The sequence below is a fragment of the Spodoptera frugiperda genome, chromosome 15 (genome assembly GCF_023101765.2).
Source record: "Spodoptera frugiperda isolate SF20-4 chromosome 15, AGI-APGP_CSIRO_Sfru_2.0, whole genome shotgun sequence".
Lineage (NCBI taxonomy): Eukaryota > Metazoa > Arthropoda > Insecta > Lepidoptera > Noctuidae > Spodoptera > Spodoptera frugiperda.
The window spans coordinates 1800530-1820599 of NC_064226.1; the positions used below are offsets into that span (position 1 = coordinate 1800530).

Sequence of the window (20070 nt, forward strand, 5' to 3'; positions counted from 1 at the left end):
ATCCAGGTCCAATACAATACCTTGATTCTGGAGACAGCTTCTTCAGCTTGCAGCATTCTGGTGGCTTTGGTGGGCTGGCCCTCGCAAGCCAGTTGTGTGGATCCAAGGTACCGGGCGCGAAACAGTACTCCTTCTATGAGCACTGAACGGTTTACATCTGTGGAACAAATTGCGCTGTTTCAAATAATATTTCTGTCAATTTAGCTAAGGATTCATTTTGTTGGTTTTGAGGTTAGAAGTAAATATGATGATTGTTAGAAGAAATTATTATATTTTTAAGAAAAAATAAATGATTTTTGTATACTTTAACTTTGCCGGCAATGGGTTGTGCAAATACCATATGAATTTAATATTTGCACTAGGCGCAAGCAAACTGGGCCTGCTTTATTCAAATTTTAATTTTTAATACGATATTCAAAGATATTTCAAAGTTTTAGGTCCATTTATTTAACAGGCCTTTCCGAGTTTGCATATTGGTTAAAATAGTTATTTTAATAAAAAAAGTAACTGGGTGGTTTATTTATGGATGTTAAAATAGCATTTTTCTTTGTTTTTTCAAAACTCACCATGGACAAAATCCAAAGGCAGCATAAAATAGACAAATAGATTTAGTCGGTTTTGTTCCAATACAATGTCTAATAAGTAAATTATTGTTCTCAGAACTTACCTTCTTTATTTTTACTCTTTTTCTTCCCGTCCTTGTCCTGAAAATTAAAACAGTTACTTTACAAGTTTGCCAAATGTGTTTAAACCATTACCAAATAGTAGATGAATTTTCAGTTTTCTTAACAATTATCATGAATTATTCAACCATAGGACGTTCGAATCTGGACCGATTTAGTTAGTCTTAATTAGACTGCTTAATCTTGCTATGTTATGCCAATTAAACGTAGATTTATTTCTGATTTTTTTATTATGTCTGTAGATTTATTTATTCTATGAAACTTATTTGTCTGTACTTTTATAATATTCTAGACTTCGTTGCTCCTATTGACCATACTTCAAATTTTAATATAATTTTGTAACATGAAAAGGTACCTTTCCATTGTGTAGCGCCTCTTCATCCCGGTTGTCGGTAGCGTCGTGTGCATGCGGCGAGCGTGCCGCCACCACGCTGCCGCCCGGCATCACTGTACGAGATTTCGGTTTGCGCCAGCCCTTTAACAAAAATATTTAATTTAGAATTGATAGAATTTATACATTTTTTACGACAACAAACAATAACAATAGTTAAATAACGACAACCAAATCGTTTATTGCTGAAATGTAGGTTGCCCTAATTTGCTCAATGACTATCAAATGTGGGGTACCTTGATAGATCGACTCTTACTAGTCCTAATTCTGCCCAATCTCTAACAAATCATGGGATAACTTACTTAATCGACTTTGGCTGCACCCACGAGTAGAATAGCACTAGTATTAATATAGCCACTTGTAATTTTTTTTAATATTTGCTTTGTATTTCTAAAGTGCCATTCAGTCGGTCTATTTGAAATAAATAATTTATGACATTGCACTATACTTTGCTGTTATTCTTAAATAAGACATTGCCTACACCTACACATTATTTGATTGCAACATAATTGCACTCATTACATTTTCATACAGACACTATTGTTCTTTGGAATTTGTTTAGAGCTCCATTACTTGGAACTCATCAGCCTTAATCTGTCAATTATCTTTTCATTGGATATTCGACTCTAAATGCATACTATAAAGTTGAAATTATTAGAAATTTGACAGAAATGAGTAACTTGACATGCTGGCAACAGTACAAAGTGAGCAGTCGGGTCATAATTTGACCTGAGTCTCTCTTGTTATTGAGATGCGCTTGCGGCTTGCATCTACCTACATATGTAACCTATTGGGTTTTTCTCGCGGTGTTATTGTCAATCTGTGTAGTAGGTACAAAGAGTCTGCATTCAGACCGGTGCAATCATACTGCTCTGAGAAAAATGTCTAAAATAAACATCTTTGTTCAATTCCAATTATTACCTATGATTGTATGTGTTCTTGAACAATCTCACCTAACGAATGCTTGTAGGAGTAAAAAGACAATGTAGATATTGGTTATAAGTTACAAAAAACCTGTACTTTTATCTTATACTATCCCAAGGAACCTAAGCTGAAGAGTTTGTTTGTTTGTTTGAACGCGCTAATCTCCGGAACTACTGGTCTTAAATATAAATAATTCTTTTTGTATTGTAAGCGCATTTATGGAGGAAAGTTAAACATGACGCTACGAACAATAGGAGCCGGGGAGAACGCATAAAACCGGGCGGAAAAGAAGCTAGTTTTTCATAATAAATGAACTATTCTTGCTCACTAAATATGACAACAGTTTATAATAATTACGTTTACTTATATTATTCTATTTACCAAATTATTATTCAGTAGGAGCCAGCATAATAACCTATTTCAAACATTATTAGTATACTTTGACATGCCCTTTTAGTAATATATTTTCCCTACAGTTACGTATAAAAACACTCTAACCTTTCCTTCCTCTCCATTATCAACACCTGAATCATCACTGGTTTCCTTCAATTCCTCGCCAACAACATTTGACTCACTGTCAACACCCGTTTCAATGCCCACATCCTTTTTACTCTCATCTTCATTAACAGTAATCACATCACCAGAATCCACTGTTTCATCTAAACTAACTTCACTAATTTTACTAACACTATCTACTATTTCACTATTTTCTAAATCAACTACATTTTTGTCTTCTTCACTTTCCACATTTTCACTTAAAAGTTGACATCGAACGTCTGTAGAACAATTTTCTTTCACTTCACTTTCATTGTCGTCCACTGCAATTTCACCTTTAGCTTCATTTAAACAAGGTTGCCTTTCATCCTCAGTCATTTTAACACGGCCACGTTTTGCGTTGAATTTCGCGTAACTGACCGTTCGATATGGCTTTATCAGTGCACTTGGTCATTTCCCATGCGATAATGATATAGAAGTTTGAAGTGACGCGTCCGTGTGTACCGATACATGAGTTCTGATACACTGGTCTGCCACCGTGTTATGCTAAGTTAACAGATGTATGGCCAAAGACTAAGGTGCACAGATCTGAGTAATATGCACAATACTACCTCAGACGTGTCTTTACAATAATATGGTAAATTAAGTACTACATAGTTTGTGTAAAGGACGTTTGAAGATTAATTTGTCGTATCGAGTATGTGATAACAATGTATAGGTGCGATAAGGATAAATATAGATAGTGTTTATTATAGGTGTTATGTGTGGTTAGCTAATAAAGGTTTGGACGTGTGTGTGTATTAGATATTAGTAGACGTGTAGGTAGTGTTTTTAAGGATAATTTTAAATAATGATAATAAACATAGAATAAATGTGCGACATGGATAAACGTCAGCGACTATTTTTATCATTTGAACATTTTTATCATTTGAATTCTAATAAACTCTTTAGATTAACATTTTAACTGTGTATTGTTGTCGTTACTAAGCCGTAATAACTTTTTTAAATCTGTTTAATAGATATTTCTTTTTAATAAAGTTATTAGTAATTTAAATCTCATCATCAATCCACAATTTCAATTGTAAATTGGCAACACAACATCACGGAATAATAATCCAAGTAGGCACAATACTACAAACGCGTCTGTATAAATCTAATCATCGTTCAAGAATAATAGTCGAACAAGGTCGGTGCGCGTGCGGCGCTGACTCGACTCTTGTGTTTATACTCACAGCTGATGGTTGCGTCATGCGCATTTAATGGGTAGGCGGTATTCTTGGACTAATTAATAACAGGTTCATAGTTGCACATCGAAATATACCATTTGGCTTTAGATTTTGAACTCTATTGTTTTTGGCATAAAGTTCATTTTTAGTTACTCTTCTAAATTGAATGTCTTTGAATTTTGAACTTTATGACATTTGTAATGAAGTTTGTTTTTATTTTTGGGGTAGCTTGATGTGATGTTTGTTTTTAAATGCATGCTGCATTATTGTCAATTGAAATATGCCTTATGGAGTTTAAAATAAGACGTTTAAGAAAATTATGCCAGATTTAGTGAAGCGTTTTATATAGTTATTGTACAAAATATAAAATATGCACAAACATAAAGTTACAAGATCTTCTAAACTGTGTCAATTATTGTTCTATTGATAAGGTAAGTATTTGTTTCACCTTGTAATAATATAACAATTAATTATTACATCGGCAACATTCATAGTTTTCAACACGTCGATTGCATTTATCAATAAATAATTTCTTAATAAAGAAACCAGTCAAACACGTTTTAAAACATACAATATTGCTTCTATTTTTAGTTGCAACAAAGTAAATACAATATTGTAATAATACAACTTCTTTATTACGTGGATATTACAATGTATACGTGCACCTCACTCTTCCCCGTTCGCCTTTGGGATTCAAAGGGCGTTTATATAATCAAATAAATAACGAAGTACGAAGAATGTCCAAAAAACAAGAATTCTTTAAACATTTAAGCCTCAAAACAGTAACAATTAACATTATACCAAAACTAAACTGAACCGGACTACAATTTTCCTGTTTTGTGCACTTATAACGATAACACAAGTCGTTTCTGAGTCATTTACGTTGAAGGATACAACTTTAAAAATCTTTATATGGCGTAAATCGGTTGGGGCACGTTCATACATAAAAGATACACATATTTTACGTGGTAAGAAACAGTGCCCGACCATGTTGTTCTTATACAGCAAAACCAGTATAATTTGATCGTCGTATATATGCAAAGATTATACAAAGTAAGACCATGTTAAACTGGATATGTTTAGCTTGATGTGTGGTTATACACTATACATATTTAGGCACAAAACGTTGTCTGATTAATACAATATGTGTTCAAGGTCATTGGCAGAGTTCAAATGATAATGTTTTTAAAATGTGTTTTAATTTATAGTGTGTGTCTAAAGACGAATCAATAGTTTGAATGTTATAGTTATATTGTCCTAGTCATAATTTTATTATACCAGGTATTGCAGAGAGAGGATTGAAAGGGGGGTAGGGAAGCCTTTGGCCTGCAGTGGGACGATCATGACTGTAATCTAAATCTGAATTGGGTGGGTTTCAGAAAAGCCGATCAACGCGTTTCACATGATCTTTTTCGCTGATTTTTCTTGAATTCGCTAACTAAGCGTAGTAATTATGGCAAACCCTGGTACATAGACGAGTCCTATAGTCCAGCAAAAGACTGTCATTAGCTATTATTATTTAGAACTATCTACATCCGCGCGGTTTGATCCGCTTTGTTTGGCTCCTGTTGATCGTAGCGTAATGTTTTATAGCATAATTATAGTCTTCCTCGATAAATTAACTATGCTAAACAAAAAGGATTATTCAATTCTGACCTGTAGTTCCGGAGATTGGTTTGTTCAAACAAACAAACATGAACTATGCTAAACAAAAATAATCATTTATATTTAAGGCCAGTAGTTCCGGAGCGCGTTCCAACAAACAAACAAACTCTTCAGCTTTATATCGACGGTTGATAGGCTATTTGATCTAGGCGACATTTTTTTGAGATATTGAGTTATATTCGGTATTATATGTTATATTCGGAATCAGCGATTTTTTTTCCATCAAATGATGTGATGTGTGAAAAACAATGTCCCTTAGATCAATCAGCCTTTCAACCATCGATATAATAAAATAGTATAAGATTGTAAATTGCTTACGACTGCTTTCCTTCTATATTTTAGTACGTTCCCTTTTTGTGTGGCAACATTACTACAATACTAATTGACGTTTGTAGGAAGAAATAGTTGACTAACCTTATCATCGAAGAATCCTTGATCGTCCGTCCTCTGCTGTCCAAGTAATCTGTCAGTCTCAAGGTCAGTGTCGGCTTCATCTGTAAACAACACATATGTCAGTCTTGGTGCATCTATCTACATATGGAAACAAGGCTATTTGTTATTGTCGAGCCAACAATGATAGTTTAATTGTAGCTATAAATCTACTTCAAATAAACATTTACTTACTAGTAGGTTTAGTAAGTACGGTACTTATTAAACTTTTTTTAGTATTACTGATCTTATTGATTTTTTGTAGTGTGGGTTTTTATAGTTATGTTACTCACCTTCGTCGCCACTGGCAGGTTTAATTTCTACTGATTCCGTGCTTTGCGCCGACGACGGCCTTTTGCTGTTGGAAAAATTATAATAATATAAAATGTTTGATTTAAGACTTAAGTGGAACATAAATATTTGAATCACGGATAAACTAAATCAGCTCTGATAGATTTGATCGAATGACAGTATTATGTCTCGCCATATAAGCCAGATTTCAGTTAATTTTAAATACTGAACTGAGAGGGAGTGTCAGACTCTTACTGACTAAAAATCACCCCGTTCCTACTCTTGCGTTTCGAGCCGCAGTCCCGGTAAACCCGCTAGGTAGTCCGTAGCTCCGGATCAGGCATCAGCCCTACTGGACCCCACTTTTAAAGAGGCTGCATCTTGAAAAGCAGGTTAACTTTTTATTTATTGGTAGATATTAAGTATACTAACCGTGGCGGGTACACGTCCTCATGATGCGTATGGTGATGATGCGGCGTATGTTGGGCGTGGGGCGTGTGAGGCGTATGCGGCGTATGTGTCACGTGCGGCGTATGCGGCGTGAGCGGGGCGTGGGGCAACGCCGGCAGCGCGGCGAGCGGGGCGTGGGGGGCGTGGGGGGCGTGCGCCGCGTGCACGGAGCTGGGCGACGCCGGCCGGTGCGGCGCCGGGGCCGGCGGCGGCGGCGGCGCTGACGTACTGCATACTGCGGGTACAAGGAGTTATTGTTAGTTTGGGTTGTAGTGGTTTAATATTTGATAATTAGGTTCGTTTCTGTATGATATCATTATAGTCACTATGAATAATTTGTTAATTTTATTTGTCATTGAATTGTCTAACATTGTAGTGACTTGCTATTCAAGTAAGCCACATGAGTAAGTAAACAGGGAACAAAAAATGGCAGCCACAATTAAGTATCTAGCAAGTATCTCATTCTCTTAATTAAATATTATTAAATTGTCAATAACAACTTCGATTACCTATTTGTTCCTTAGTAGTTACTCTTACCGCCGTACTCAGAGTAATTTAATGGCTACTCAACTTAGTTCTTAGCCATTGTTTTTAGAAATCAAAATCTTTAAACGTCTTATTATATTATACGTTTATTAGTTTAAGTAATCATTAAACGACTCTGATTACAGCATTTAGTCAATAAATATTTGGAAATAAGTATCAATTGCACTCACCTAACGGGTCTAATGAGTGTAGATCTGCATCAGACAACACGTGCGGGTCCGTGCTCGTCCCATTCTCCACTATCTCCTTTATCACTACCGAATGTGTCTACAAACAACAAACAAATCATTATTTACTTAAAATTACTTACATAAGTTATCTGCTGTTATTATTTTTAAATAAACATAGCATTTGAATTTATACGAATGACATTAAGTCAGCGAATTCAATTCATTCAATAACCACCCTAATTTTGTTTACACAATAAGGTTCAAAATCAAGAAACGCTTATTCGTTTCGTAAATAAATAACAAAACAAAAAAATAAAAATAATTATAATTTCGATCGAAGCTGTCTTGGTTGTCTTTATTTGTGGAAACTAGTATTACTTAAAAAGAGTTTGTAATTATATTATAAGTAAGCCGGTATTTAATGTATGCATATTTTAGTACCAGCTTCTGCCAGCAGCTTCACCCACATTCCCATAGATAAAAGCCTGTGAGTCCAAAGTCAAAGCATTTATTTCAATTAACACATTAAACGACATAGGGGCCAAAAGTCATCGGCGCTAGTGGAGATTTTGCCTTTTGTTGACAGTCAAAGTCTTAATCCTTAATTAGGCACTTTTGAAACGTTAAATTGAATTGTCCGTCAGTCTGTCTGACAGAGAAGCTAGGTGCTCGTTCCAAAGTGTAGCTTCGAATGGATTTCTTTAGCCGTAGTAACGTGATTGAGTAACAAACATACACATAAACTCATAAACATTCATACATATAATATGTATTAGTATTATTTAAATTTATGTTATTCCTTTATAATGTAATGAACGTGTATTTACCTGTATCATCTGGTTATTATTGTCGTTATCGGACGCGTGTCCCGACGAGAGCCCGTCCTCCACGACCGGCAGATGTGTCACCACCACACGATTTGTGTCCATCACCACTGTTAAACAAATATAACTGTTATCTCCTGTTTATTATAGTTTAAAATACTATGCTATTTTCTGATTACATTGGTTAGTTATGTAGAATTGAACCTTAAGGTTTTAGGTTTAAAGTTCATTTGAAAGAAACTAGTATAAAATGGCCTTCAAGTCTTTTTATATTAGTGTCTTTTTATTTGTAATCAAAATCTGACCAACCGGTTTGTTCTCAAGTATCTTTGATTTTAAATTGAAGTCTTTGAGTCTTTATTTTATTTAAATTTTATGTTTAAAAAAATCTACTACATGTTAGTAAATTGTTTTGAAGTTTAGTATGCCTGTTCAAAGCGGTCTATGTGAACGTCAATAAGTTGATATGACTTAATAATATATACCTATATACATGTACCTACATTATATACATATAAGCATTATACATGTATAATTTACGTGTTTTCCTTAGAAATGTCAACTTGTATGACGCTACATCCTACAATTTGTTTGTATAGGTAATATATAGGTACTTAGTTATCACAATTCTCTGAGAACAGTCAGTTTGTTTATAAGATAGCATATATATGATTACTGACGATTAAAGGAAGATATTAGTTTAATCTATAGTATGTATTTCCTATACTATAATATCAGTAATAGTGTACTAAGAATTTCAATTGAAACATTATATTACTTAGAATCTGTATAAAATGTACTCGACCAATGTAGATAATTTTTTTTTTATCATCATCGTTATTGTTAGAAATTTGTATTAATAAAACATTTATGATTTAAAAAGACATAAGTTTACACACAAATACGAAAAAGAAAACTATACTGTGCAAGATTTGGTGGACGGTACTAACTAGAGAGTTACTTCAAAATGGACTCACCAAAAATAGGAATATGACCTCAATTTAATCAAATAACTTATTACAAACTTCGCACACGCGTGCTTTCGCATGATCAGCTCAAACGAGTGAACTATTTTGGAACTTAGTGCGTGCCAATAAAATTTTGTTGTTTTGTTATGATAAAAATAAAACAAGTAACAAAAAAGTTTCACTTGGGAAAGTTGTTTGTAATCATGAGTACAACAGTGTTTAAATATCGGTCACTAATTATGAGTTACCCTATAGCATTGGAACTTACGTCGTGTCGCGGAATGCCAATAAAATTCTTGTTGTTTAGTTATTATGATAAAAATAATTACTAGTGAGCCTATACAAAAAAGTTTCTTTGACCCATGAAAGTTGTTTGTAATAATTCATGTAGTCACATATCACGTTTTTAAATATCGGTCACTAATTACCTGTAAGTCACCCTATCATATTGAAGTGGTAATTTTTAAGATTATAATTTTCAGTATCACTACGGAAGTATATAATCTTAATAAGACTCACCTTTCATCTCGGACAGCTCGTTCTCCATAAGCATGAGTGACAGTGAGCGGTCACTGGCACTGTCGCTGGAGTCAGTGGAGAGTGCGAAGGGTACGTCGGGGCGCGCGCCCGACGGGGAGCCCGACCCGCTCCACGCCGCGCCCACAGACAGCTCGCGCACGTTCGGGGTCGTGTATGTACCCGGCTGTTGGGTTGTTCGGACCTGGGAATAAAGCAAATGGGGTATAAGATTTTATAGCAGTGCTCATGAATATGAGCCATCTAGTGTGGCTTGAAACTAGTCGAGTCTCCTCGTCAAATAATTACGAGATTAAGCCTATAACATAACAACTAAAATTTTCTGTTTTAGTATGTCATAACGGAACTGACTTTACTGGGTAAATCTTTTTTCATGACATAAGCCGGTAATCGAGCAGACGGATTACCTGATGGTAAGCAATCGCCGCCGCATATGGGCACTTGTAACATTAAAGGCGTTGCAAGTGCGTTGTTCGCCTATTGGGCGTTAGGAATATAAGGGTTGTTGTTCGGGAATCCGGATTAGATGTGGAAGATTCCAGCAACAAGTTTGCTTCATTGCATAAGATTTGTAACATAAATGGTAAAAAGGTGTGGTTACTGATTACATTAATGTTCAATTAAACAAACAAGTTATCTGAAAAACCGTTTCTACGTTACTTATGGAATAGTTATCGGTCGGTACAGATAATACTCGTACTATAATCTTACAGTAACTTTGTAATTGTGACCCGCATTACGTCATCTATTATATAAAAATAAGTCGGGTTTTCCTTCCTGACGCTCCACGCCGCGCCCACGACAGCTCGCGCATGGTTCGGGGTCGTGTATGTACTCCGGCTGTGGGTTAGCAAGAAAATTCAGGAAAAAAACATGGTGGCGAATACGGAGTTCGCCAGGTTTGCTAGTTTGTTATATTTTTATCGTGGCATCTTCTGGAATTCGCTATATCATGTTTTAGAAGCGATATCAGTCGATAACTACTAATTTAATAAGTATATTCCGTATTCGGGGGTTCTAATATATTTTTATGGTATAATAAGCTGCTAAACGAGTGGACGTATCGCCTGATTGTAAGCAATTGCCGTCGCCATGGACACCAGAAACACCAGAGGCGTTACAAGTGCGTCTGCAGGCCTTTTAGGGGTTAAGAATTTAAGGGTTGTTAGGGAATCAGGGTTTAGGAAGGGGGCTAATTAGGCCTCCAGTAACCTCACTAACACCACGCAAGCGTTGTTTCACGTCGGTTTTCTGTAAGGCCGGTTGTTTCCGGTTAAATTATTTACCTGTAGTCCTAAGAAATTGGTGTGACTGTGTGTGGTCTGCGGCGAGTCGAGTGCGTCGGAGACGTGAGGCCACTCGGACTCGCTGCCGCCCTCCAGCCCGTTCTCTGACGGACATTCTTGCGGTTGACGTCTTAGTTCATAGTCTAGTTCCTGGAAATACAATAATAAATATTAGTTTGCTAAAAAAGGGCAATGTATGGATTATGCTCGGTTTAAGGCGTTGTGTATTATAGCCTGCCTACGTGAGATGTACACCTAACATAACTGATTAAAAAGCGCAAGTCATACCTACTTCAGTTAAAAATATTAACAAATTCGTGTTTTATTTCTCAAAACCCAAGTTATACCTACACGGACTAACAATTTCTTCATTCACGACCAAAGATTTTTAACAACAATCCTGATGATGTCCAATCATCAGGATTGTTGTTAAAAATCTACCAACATTAATCAATAAAGGAATAATAAGAAATAAGTAAATGAAAGACTGAGCATTAGATACAATAATTTACACCATGGGCTCGTTAAGATATTTATTTATTTATTTTATTTATTTATAAAGGGTTTACCAACAGCTTCTGTGTAGATAAAGCTTAAAGTACAATTTTTATATGTCTAGGACTTACACAGTTGCCAATTATAGGTCAACCAACATTCACAAAAAAAAAAATGACATAATAAGTACCAGTAGAACTAAAATGAGTACATATAAAACCAAAAAAAAAGAAAAACTATTATTAACATTTAAATAAAAAACTAAAACATGTTGCGGTCATTAGCACATAAACTTATAAGAATAATAACAACATTAATTGAAGGACTTACTACTAATAAACCTATAAAAATTTAGTGAGAACATCGTGATACCACGACTTACAGTAACTAAGTAAACACAAGTAAATTAAAATAGAATAACATATCAATTTTATTTTATACAAAGTTTTGTCGATGTTGCGATCCATGAGATTCCAGTAATTGGGCCCTAAAGATATTAATCGAAACATTGTAAATGTCAAGATCAGGGGATGATTTAATGACTGAGTTCATCTCGTCTGCCGAGTCTGACCAGTGGCGAGTTTACTCCTATATTGGTCCTAGTTGTTGGAATATGATACAAGTTGATTATGGGGTGTCTAGGGATATTGTAAGGTACTTTTAGTCCAACACTTTCTACAAGTTTCTTGCAATCTAATTTATTATTTAACAATTTGAAGAATTGTAAGATCATGCATCAGACGACGGTCACGTAGAGAATCCATTTCATAACACTATCGATTTGGCATCTTATTGGAATTTGCTATTTCATGATTTAGAAACGATATCGTATTTTAAGCCGGGTCCAGACGAGTGTAACGTGTAATGTAATCCACCGTGTAATGTAACACGAATTCTACGTGTGGACGGCAGTACGAGCATTACATGTAACACTCGCGCTGAAGAGTTCGTGTTACATTACACGGTGGATTACATTACACGTTACACTCGTCTGGACCCGGCTTTAAATATACCATAGTCACTGTAACCGTTTATAGGCACATGATAAATACTAATTTAATAAGTCGTTTATAATGATCAATATTTCGGGTTCGGTGAATCTAATATAATTTTTATGGTATAACTAAACCGATAAATCAGCAGACGTATCGCCTGATTGTCAGCAATTGCCGTCGCCCATGGACATCCGAAACACCAGAGGCCTTACAAGTGCGCTGCCAGCCTTTTGGGGGTTAGGAATTTAAGGGTTGTTCGGAAATAAGGGATTGGGAATGGGGGTAACAGGGCGTCTGGTAACCTCACTCACACAACGCAAGCGTTGTTTCATGTCGGTTTTCTATGAAGCCGTGATATCCCTCTGGTCGAGCCAGCTTCCATTTAAAACTAAATTTCCTTTTAAATGAATTACCTGTAGTCCTAAGAAGTTGGTGTGATTGTGTGTGGTCTGTGGCGAGTCGAGTGCGTCGGAGACGTGCGGCCACTCGGACTCGCTGCCGCCCTCCAGCCCGTTCTCTGACGGACATTCTTGCGGCTGGCGTCTTAGTTCATAGTCTAGTTCCTGGAAATACAATAATAAATATTAGTTTACTTAAAAAAAAAAAGGATTTTTAAACTGACATGGTCACTAACACTATTATTAGAACTTATGACGGGATATTTACCATGTTTATTGAATTTGGTGAGTTTCCGATATTTCGGCACTGTTGCAAGCGCCATGATCACGGATTAACTGGAGTAAATGCGGGTGGGTGTTCACAAATTCAATAAATATCCCGTCATAAGTTCTAATAATAAAAAAAAGGATATAATATGGATTATGCTTTAAGGCGTTATATATTATACTTGAGATGTATACCTAACATAACTGATTAAAAACTGCAAGTCATATCTGCTTCAACTCAAAATATAAAAAAATACGTGTTGTACTTATTTCTCAAAAATCAAAGTTATACCTACTCGGACTAACGATTTTTTTTCATTCACGACCAATTTCACTGATTATGGTTAAAAGTGTACCAATTAATATGCGTGGCAATGAAATAAGGAAATGAAAGACTAGACACTAGATAAAATATTTTACATCATGGGCTCGTTAAGATAAAATATAATAAGAGTTCATGGTCCATATCCATCTATATAACAAAAATGAATTGCTGTTCGTTAGTCTCGCTAAAACTCGAAAACGGCTGAACCGATTTGGCTACTATCGGTCTTGAATTATTTGTGAAATCCAGGGAAGGTTTAAAAGGTAAGAAACAATTTATTGAGGCAATACAAAGTTTGCCGATTCAGTAGTTTCTTTTAATAATAAAAAAACATTAAACTTACTTGAAAGTTGACAATCTCATCATTAGCGATGAGATTATTGATCTGCGGCTGTCCAGCGTTCGTGGGACATCTGAAGAATTCTTCTAAAACCTTCCTGGTCTCTGAGAACTCGTACAGGTAGTCGAAGGCCGCCGACCCTGATGGTGGACTGATGTCCGTGTTCTCTGGCACTACCCTCTGTAAAGGAGAGGAGGAAAAGCTATAGGACGTTGCTAAGCTAAGGAGATTTAACATTATAATGTAATTTTGAGTCAAGACATTAAGAAAACTGATTTATTTATACTATACGATATACGTTTATGGTGTCAGAATAACAAATGATTAGTGCCAATAGTATTACGAGTAATATAAACTGTATAGATAAAGAATCAATCTGATAAATTGGTAGATATCTGACTCATTACATCATGACGCTGGCTGGTACAGATAATGGAGTCTCCGTTACCATTTAAGGAAATAAAAAATCGCTTTGATTCTATTTTTTGTTTGGCTATACACATTGTAAATCGACCTATGGAGAGAGTCTTGCTCGACTAGTTTTTTTGTGGATCATACTCATGAGCAGTAGGTAAACGCGGAGATTTAGCCGATTATCTCTTTTCAAAACTCGATGTGCAGTATTTATCGCTAAGTACTGCTGTACTAGGTTTAAGTCACTTATCTATTTACGGCGTATTCCAATAACCTACCTATCGGTAGATTTGCCTACCAGCGGTAGAATTTTGACATAAGCTCCATACAAAATGTATTGGAATGCGCCGTTAGTTCAATTCGAGTACAAATAAAATTCTCACCTGAGGAAACCCAGGCCTCGGCGACCGGGTGGGCTTCTGCGAGCCAACGCCGTACCTTCTCGGCGAGCCCTCGTACTCAGCGATGGGCAGTTCACCAATGACCCTGGTCACCCTCGACTTGTCTTCATCACCAGACAGCCACGCGGCAGACGGACTCGCGTCACTCAACCGGACCTCATCCCGCGACGGACTCGATTCACTCCCATCACTAATCTCACTTTTATTGTTCAACACATCACTATCACCGTTTTTAATATTGTCTAAAGTTCTCTTTACACTTATATCAATCTCATCGTCACTAGCTTCTGGTTCCGTCCTCAAACCTAGAGACACAGAATTCAATATCACTGAAAATAAAAGAAAGAGAAAAAAAAGTTGTATGAATAACAATGGTCATTGGATAGGATGGTTTAAGGTTTTTCGATAGTCTGTTGTAAACTTTTGGTAACTTGCGTTCCTTTTTGTTAATCATACAAATTGAATGATTTGAAACACACACGAATGACACAGAAAATGTACTCACATTTAGCAGTGCAATAATATTGTTGACGTTACCTTAAAGAGAGACATTAAAAATAATAAAGCAATAAGTAATTACCTACACGCAACAAAATACAATTAATTTCACTTTTACAAATTTCAAATATTATATTTTTGAATAAAGCAAACAAATGCTTTATTCAAAGATATAATATTTTTTTAAACAAACAAATAAATAACAGTTCAATAATTTAGTGTTCTTTTTTTTAATATATTCGAATTTCAAACATATCCAGCCAGTCATTCGAAACATGGGAAACGTCAAAATATTATTATTTTGTGCCTGCACTTAAGTATTTGTGTGTTTAAACACACAAATACTGACAAATATTGCACAGACACCGCAAAACATTTGAGTGTTAACAAAAGTTTACAACATTAAAAATTATTCACAAACAGGTGTTAGAACTCAGAAGGGTGAAAGCAAGAGCAAAGATAAATTAAAAGCAAAAGTGAATAGTGATCGAAATACAAAAAAAAAAAAAACAATATGTAGTAGACAGACACATGTAAACACAAATCAGCTGAATTTTGAAAGCAATTTTAAATTTATTATTGATTCGATTTTTAAAGCCAATTAATCTAATTCTATTTTAATAACAACAAAAAGTAAATGCAGACTTTTTAGTACCATTTTAAGGATATTTTTTTAAATAGTATTCCATTAACGATAATTTATCACTATGAAAATTAAGGGCTAGCTATTAGCTAAACCTATTAACAGTTTAGCCACAGAATACTAGTTTAGTTGCGTCATTGTAGTATATTGTATTAATTTTGAATCCCCCAATGGGGCTGACGATTTTCTAAAATATTTTTCAATTATTGAATAAACATTAATAGCAACAGTTCAATTTTTATCAAGTTGTACAAAAATTGGCTATTTATTAAACACAACAATAACTAAACAAAAGCTAACCACCAAAAAGCCTGCATTCACCTTTACATACTAAAACAAAAAAAAAACAAACAAACAAAAACAATTACCTTTCCAGTCATCACTGTCATCAAAGACGACGACCTCCCCGTCAGCCACGACAGCAATGGGGCTGCTTTTAGTGCTGACGTCAGTCGTCTTATGGGGGTCCAGGATTGGAGAACTATTCTTCGGGATCCCCATCGCACTCTGTTCTAGTATGACGTCACGATCCCCGTTCGTATACGTCGGTGATGTGTGTCGGGATATCATTTTCTTAGGCTCATTGTTTATTCTGTGTAGGGATATCTGTAATGGAAATTGTTTTTTGTTTTAGTAAGACGTGTTTTTTTTATTGTTGTTGTGTAGGGGTCTTATACTCAACCCCCTATTACATGGGACTTATAACATAAGTGGTGAAAAGTGGGTGTATATTCTATAGCGGCATTACCCCTGTAATTTTCACCTCTGCCTACCCCCTTGGGGATATAAGGCGAGACCTTGCATGGTATCTTATAGGTAGTTTGTGTAATTTAAACCAAAATATTGATTGGTATACGGATTGTTTTGTAAAGATAAATCGATGTTTCAGATGCGAAAAATTTGAGTTATACTTTATCAGTGTGAAAAGTTGAGGTTATTCTTGATTTTGAATAGACTTTCTACTAAGTTATACCGTTACCTAAACCATTAATGTACCTAGAGGTTTTTGGGCACAATACAACAGCTTCAGTTTTAAAATTATTTAGACTTTAATCAAACAAATTGCATGGTTAAACGGTACGCACATATTGTCATAAAAATCTATCGTTAATATCAAAAGTATAGTAAAGAACATTCATGCATTATAAATCCTTAACAGTTTTGAATTTCCTTTACGTATCACAAGAACACTTCTAACACATACCATAAACATATTAAACGCCAATTGCAAAGGCGTTAACATATCGAGGATCATTTTGAGCAATTCCTTCACCTAACCTCACCACTTTTAAAAAATCAAACTGTCACTTCACATTTGTAAAAAAACCCAGACAGCAATGTCGAGATAAACAGTTTTCTCGATAGAAAGGCTTGTATTGATGTGACATTTATCCACAGTACTTATCTCTGTGATAGTTTCATATATCTATTTTATTTATGAGATAAAAATCAAGATATATATATGGTGAGATGTGATAACGTGTGATATCTCAATTGGCCATATAAATCTAATATAGAGTGGGTTAGGGTTTCAGAGTAATGGGACAGTATATATATAGCTAGAAAACATTAGAAAAATGTAATAATGAAGAATAATTCAGCAGAGCAGGTGATCATTTGATGGGCGGTGGGTGCTCTTAAAACAATCGATGATCACAATCGATTGTTTTTATGTGAAACCTATCGAGTTTTCACGGTAGATACCTATTCCTTGTTTCTTTCATAAAAACTTTATCCTTTGACAATATTAATTACAAAAAATAATATTATAGAATTTGGAGAATTTCTTTGATATTGATTTTCAATCAATGTATTTACATTGGTTAATGGATAATGGAACCTCAATTCTAGGTACCTAAGCATTAAAAACTGGTATATTTAAAACAAGAGAATATACTACTCATAAAACGCAGTCTATCTTCCTAGGCCCGGATTTAACACACGCTCAGTAAACCCTTTTTGAAATGTCGCCATGTCGCCATGTCGCCAGTGTCGGCGCCAACAAGCCGGCAAGCGACTCGTGTGAAAGGGCAATTTGTACTTATTTCTTTAAAGCTTCAGCCCCTTGACTCAAAAGCGGTGCAATGACGTCACACCACAGGGCATGCAAAGCGGATTAAAACCGCAGACGCGATATTTTTCTCCTTAAACTACTTTTTTCTTGAGTACGTAGTGTTGGGGGTTAATTATTGTGGTTTTGTTATTTTGGACATAATAATGTATCCTAAAAACACACTTTCAGTACTAAAAAATGCTTGTATAAGGTATGAAAACATTTCAAATTTAGTAAAAAATCCAACCATACCCAAAGGAAAGGCATGCAAAAAAACTACAATACCGAACTTACTGCAAATAGATTTATAATACTGATCATTACCTCAACATACAAATTCATTTCAATACCTACGTGTTGTACATACCTAAAAGGTGCAGAAAACATCCCTAAATTTATCATCATTACCTAAACACGTAGCAGCATGCGGAACATTCGGCAAAGAAAAAATACGAAAATAAGGTTTCTAATTAAGAATTCTACCTCATTACTAAGATTATCGGCTGCGTAGTCGACGGTGTCCTTGCTGAGGGAGCGGACTTTGTTCCTGAGGTTGTGTTTGTGCGTGTTGTTGTGTCGCAGCTTGCGCACCGCCTTCGTCCGGCTCTGGGAGTACAGCTCGCGACCTCCTGCGATTTCTATGATCCTGGTAACGAGAAAAGAATATATATAGTAAGACATCATTATTTTTACAAGCGAAAGTCTCCAGAAAAATATCAACACTTTGAGAAAGCAAAAAGACTGCACGGTTGGCGCGGGTTGACCGACTGCCAAGTAACATTTAGCGGATTCGATTCCCGCATGAAACAACTCTTTGTGTGATCCACAAATTGTTGTTTCGGGTCTGGGTGTCATGTGTATGTGAACTTGTTTGTTTGTAAACGCACCCACGGCACAGGAGCAAATTATAATGTGGGGCAACGTTCGTTAAACAAATCATCAGTAAATTTATTTTGTTTCAATTCAAGAGCCATATAATTAAATACTGTTACTAAACCTCGTTTAAAACTAGAGTCTATAAACTATCACATTTTATTATTATCTTACCCATCCTTGAAATTAATCTTGGACTATACTAACAAGTTAAGATCGGTTGAATTTCTGTGGTATTACCTAAAGGGAGTGGTGTTAACCCTAGATAGATATTGGACATTCTGAGTCATCAAGTCACAAAGTACCTTATGTATGTAAGGATAAAGTTCATATCTATAATTAGTAACACCACTTTTCATCTTGGCCTAAATATCTCAAATAAACCTTTTAGAACTATTCAAAGCCTTAGCTCAAATCCTTTGTCTTCGCAAAGGATTTCTTAGTAGCACATTGTCACACACACCTACGTGACAAATACTTGCTGTCTTACTTCTATAAATAAATCCTTCACGTAAGCATTACGTGGGAAAAAGGCATCTTATAGGCTTATTTATAGCAAACATTTTAATGGGGGTCTTAGAGAGACACTCACTTTGTCGACCGGTAATGTATCCCTAATTCTCAATACTATTTTTATGCCAAAAACGTACCCTTAGTATATGCTGGTTGGTTTATTCTAGCCGGCCAATCAGAGCGCCGAACAAGCTTTCGTTTCGATTACTTTAAACGTCAAGCCAACTTGTGCTTAAAGGTACAGGCTTAACTGCAATAGTGGATAATCATAAAATCTTTTGAGGGAAGCAAATCATCTAATGAGTTCTTCCACCCTGGGTGAGGCGAGGAGTGTCAGACTGTTACTGACTAAAATCACCCCTTACCAACTATTGCTCTTCGAGCCCCGGCAACTAATTTATAAAGACTTGAGATCGGTCTCCTGCTTAGCAAATAAATATCTTCGATTTTTTAAGTCGAATAAAATTAACATAAGGCAAAAATCGAGGTCAGTTATATTATATAATATATTGGATTAGTCCATTAGTACCTAGGACTAATAACATAAGTGGCGAATAGTTATTAGTTCCTATCTGTAGGTTTCCCTACTCCTACTTAGAATATTAGACATGACGTCACATAGATGAGCTATTACCTAGAATCCCTAAGTTTATAGGTGCCTCCTTTAGAGTTGAGTATGACAAGCTGGCTCTCGTTGCCTCGCTCCTCGTCAGACGAGGCGTTGTTCACATTGTTGGTGTCGCGATCGCGACCCTCCAAGCTGGAGGTCAACCTGAAATATTTCCACGAATACACTTTAATAGTATAGGAACACCCACAGATAGATACTCCTTTTAATAACGAGATATTTTTGCACAAATAGATAGCCCTCCAAATATAAAGATATTATTGTTACCATAAAACCAAAATGGCACCACTAACAAACTTCATTATATTCTTGATAGCGCTCGTCACTTCATTAAAAAGTTGT

The 20070-nt window shown here is 35.6% G+C and overlaps 1 protein-coding gene across 12 annotated transcripts in view; it reads right to left on the reverse strand.

The window, feature by feature from the left end:
* The window catches only part of LOC118269460 (protein lin-10), a 162820-nt gene that overhangs the window by 10128 nt on the left and 132622 nt on the right, over nucleotides 1–20070 (reverse strand). For 4 of the 12 annotated variants that reach the window (XM_050698526.1, XM_035584646.2, XM_035584605.2 and 1 more), the window contains 15 exons: nucleotides 19735–19872; nucleotides 18198–18360; nucleotides 16030–16267; nucleotides 14503–14849; nucleotides 13709–13885; nucleotides 12789–12938; nucleotides 9582–9783; nucleotides 8098–8204; nucleotides 7271–7367; nucleotides 6537–6789; nucleotides 6107–6171; nucleotides 5799–5878; nucleotides 1039–1158; nucleotides 668–704; nucleotides 21–157 (listed from right to left, as the gene is read on the reverse strand). In XM_050698526.1, coding sequence (XP_050554483.1) covers nucleotides 21–157; nucleotides 668–704; nucleotides 1039–1158; nucleotides 5799–5878; nucleotides 6107–6171; nucleotides 6537–6789; nucleotides 7271–7367; nucleotides 8098–8204; nucleotides 9582–9783; nucleotides 12789–12938; nucleotides 13709–13885; nucleotides 14503–14849; nucleotides 16030–16267; nucleotides 18198–18360; nucleotides 19735–19872 — 2311 coding nt within the window. Of the gene's footprint in view, nucleotides 1–20; nucleotides 158–667; nucleotides 705–1038; nucleotides 1159–5798; nucleotides 5879–6106; nucleotides 6172–6536; nucleotides 6790–7270; nucleotides 7368–8097; nucleotides 8205–9581; nucleotides 9784–10885; nucleotides 11036–12788; nucleotides 12939–13708; nucleotides 13886–14502; nucleotides 14850–16029; nucleotides 16268–16865; nucleotides 17008–18197; nucleotides 18361–19734; nucleotides 19873–20070 lie in introns of those variants that run through there. The other 8 variants (XM_035584647.2, XM_050698529.1, XM_050698533.1 and 5 more) reach the window with 6 other exon arrangements.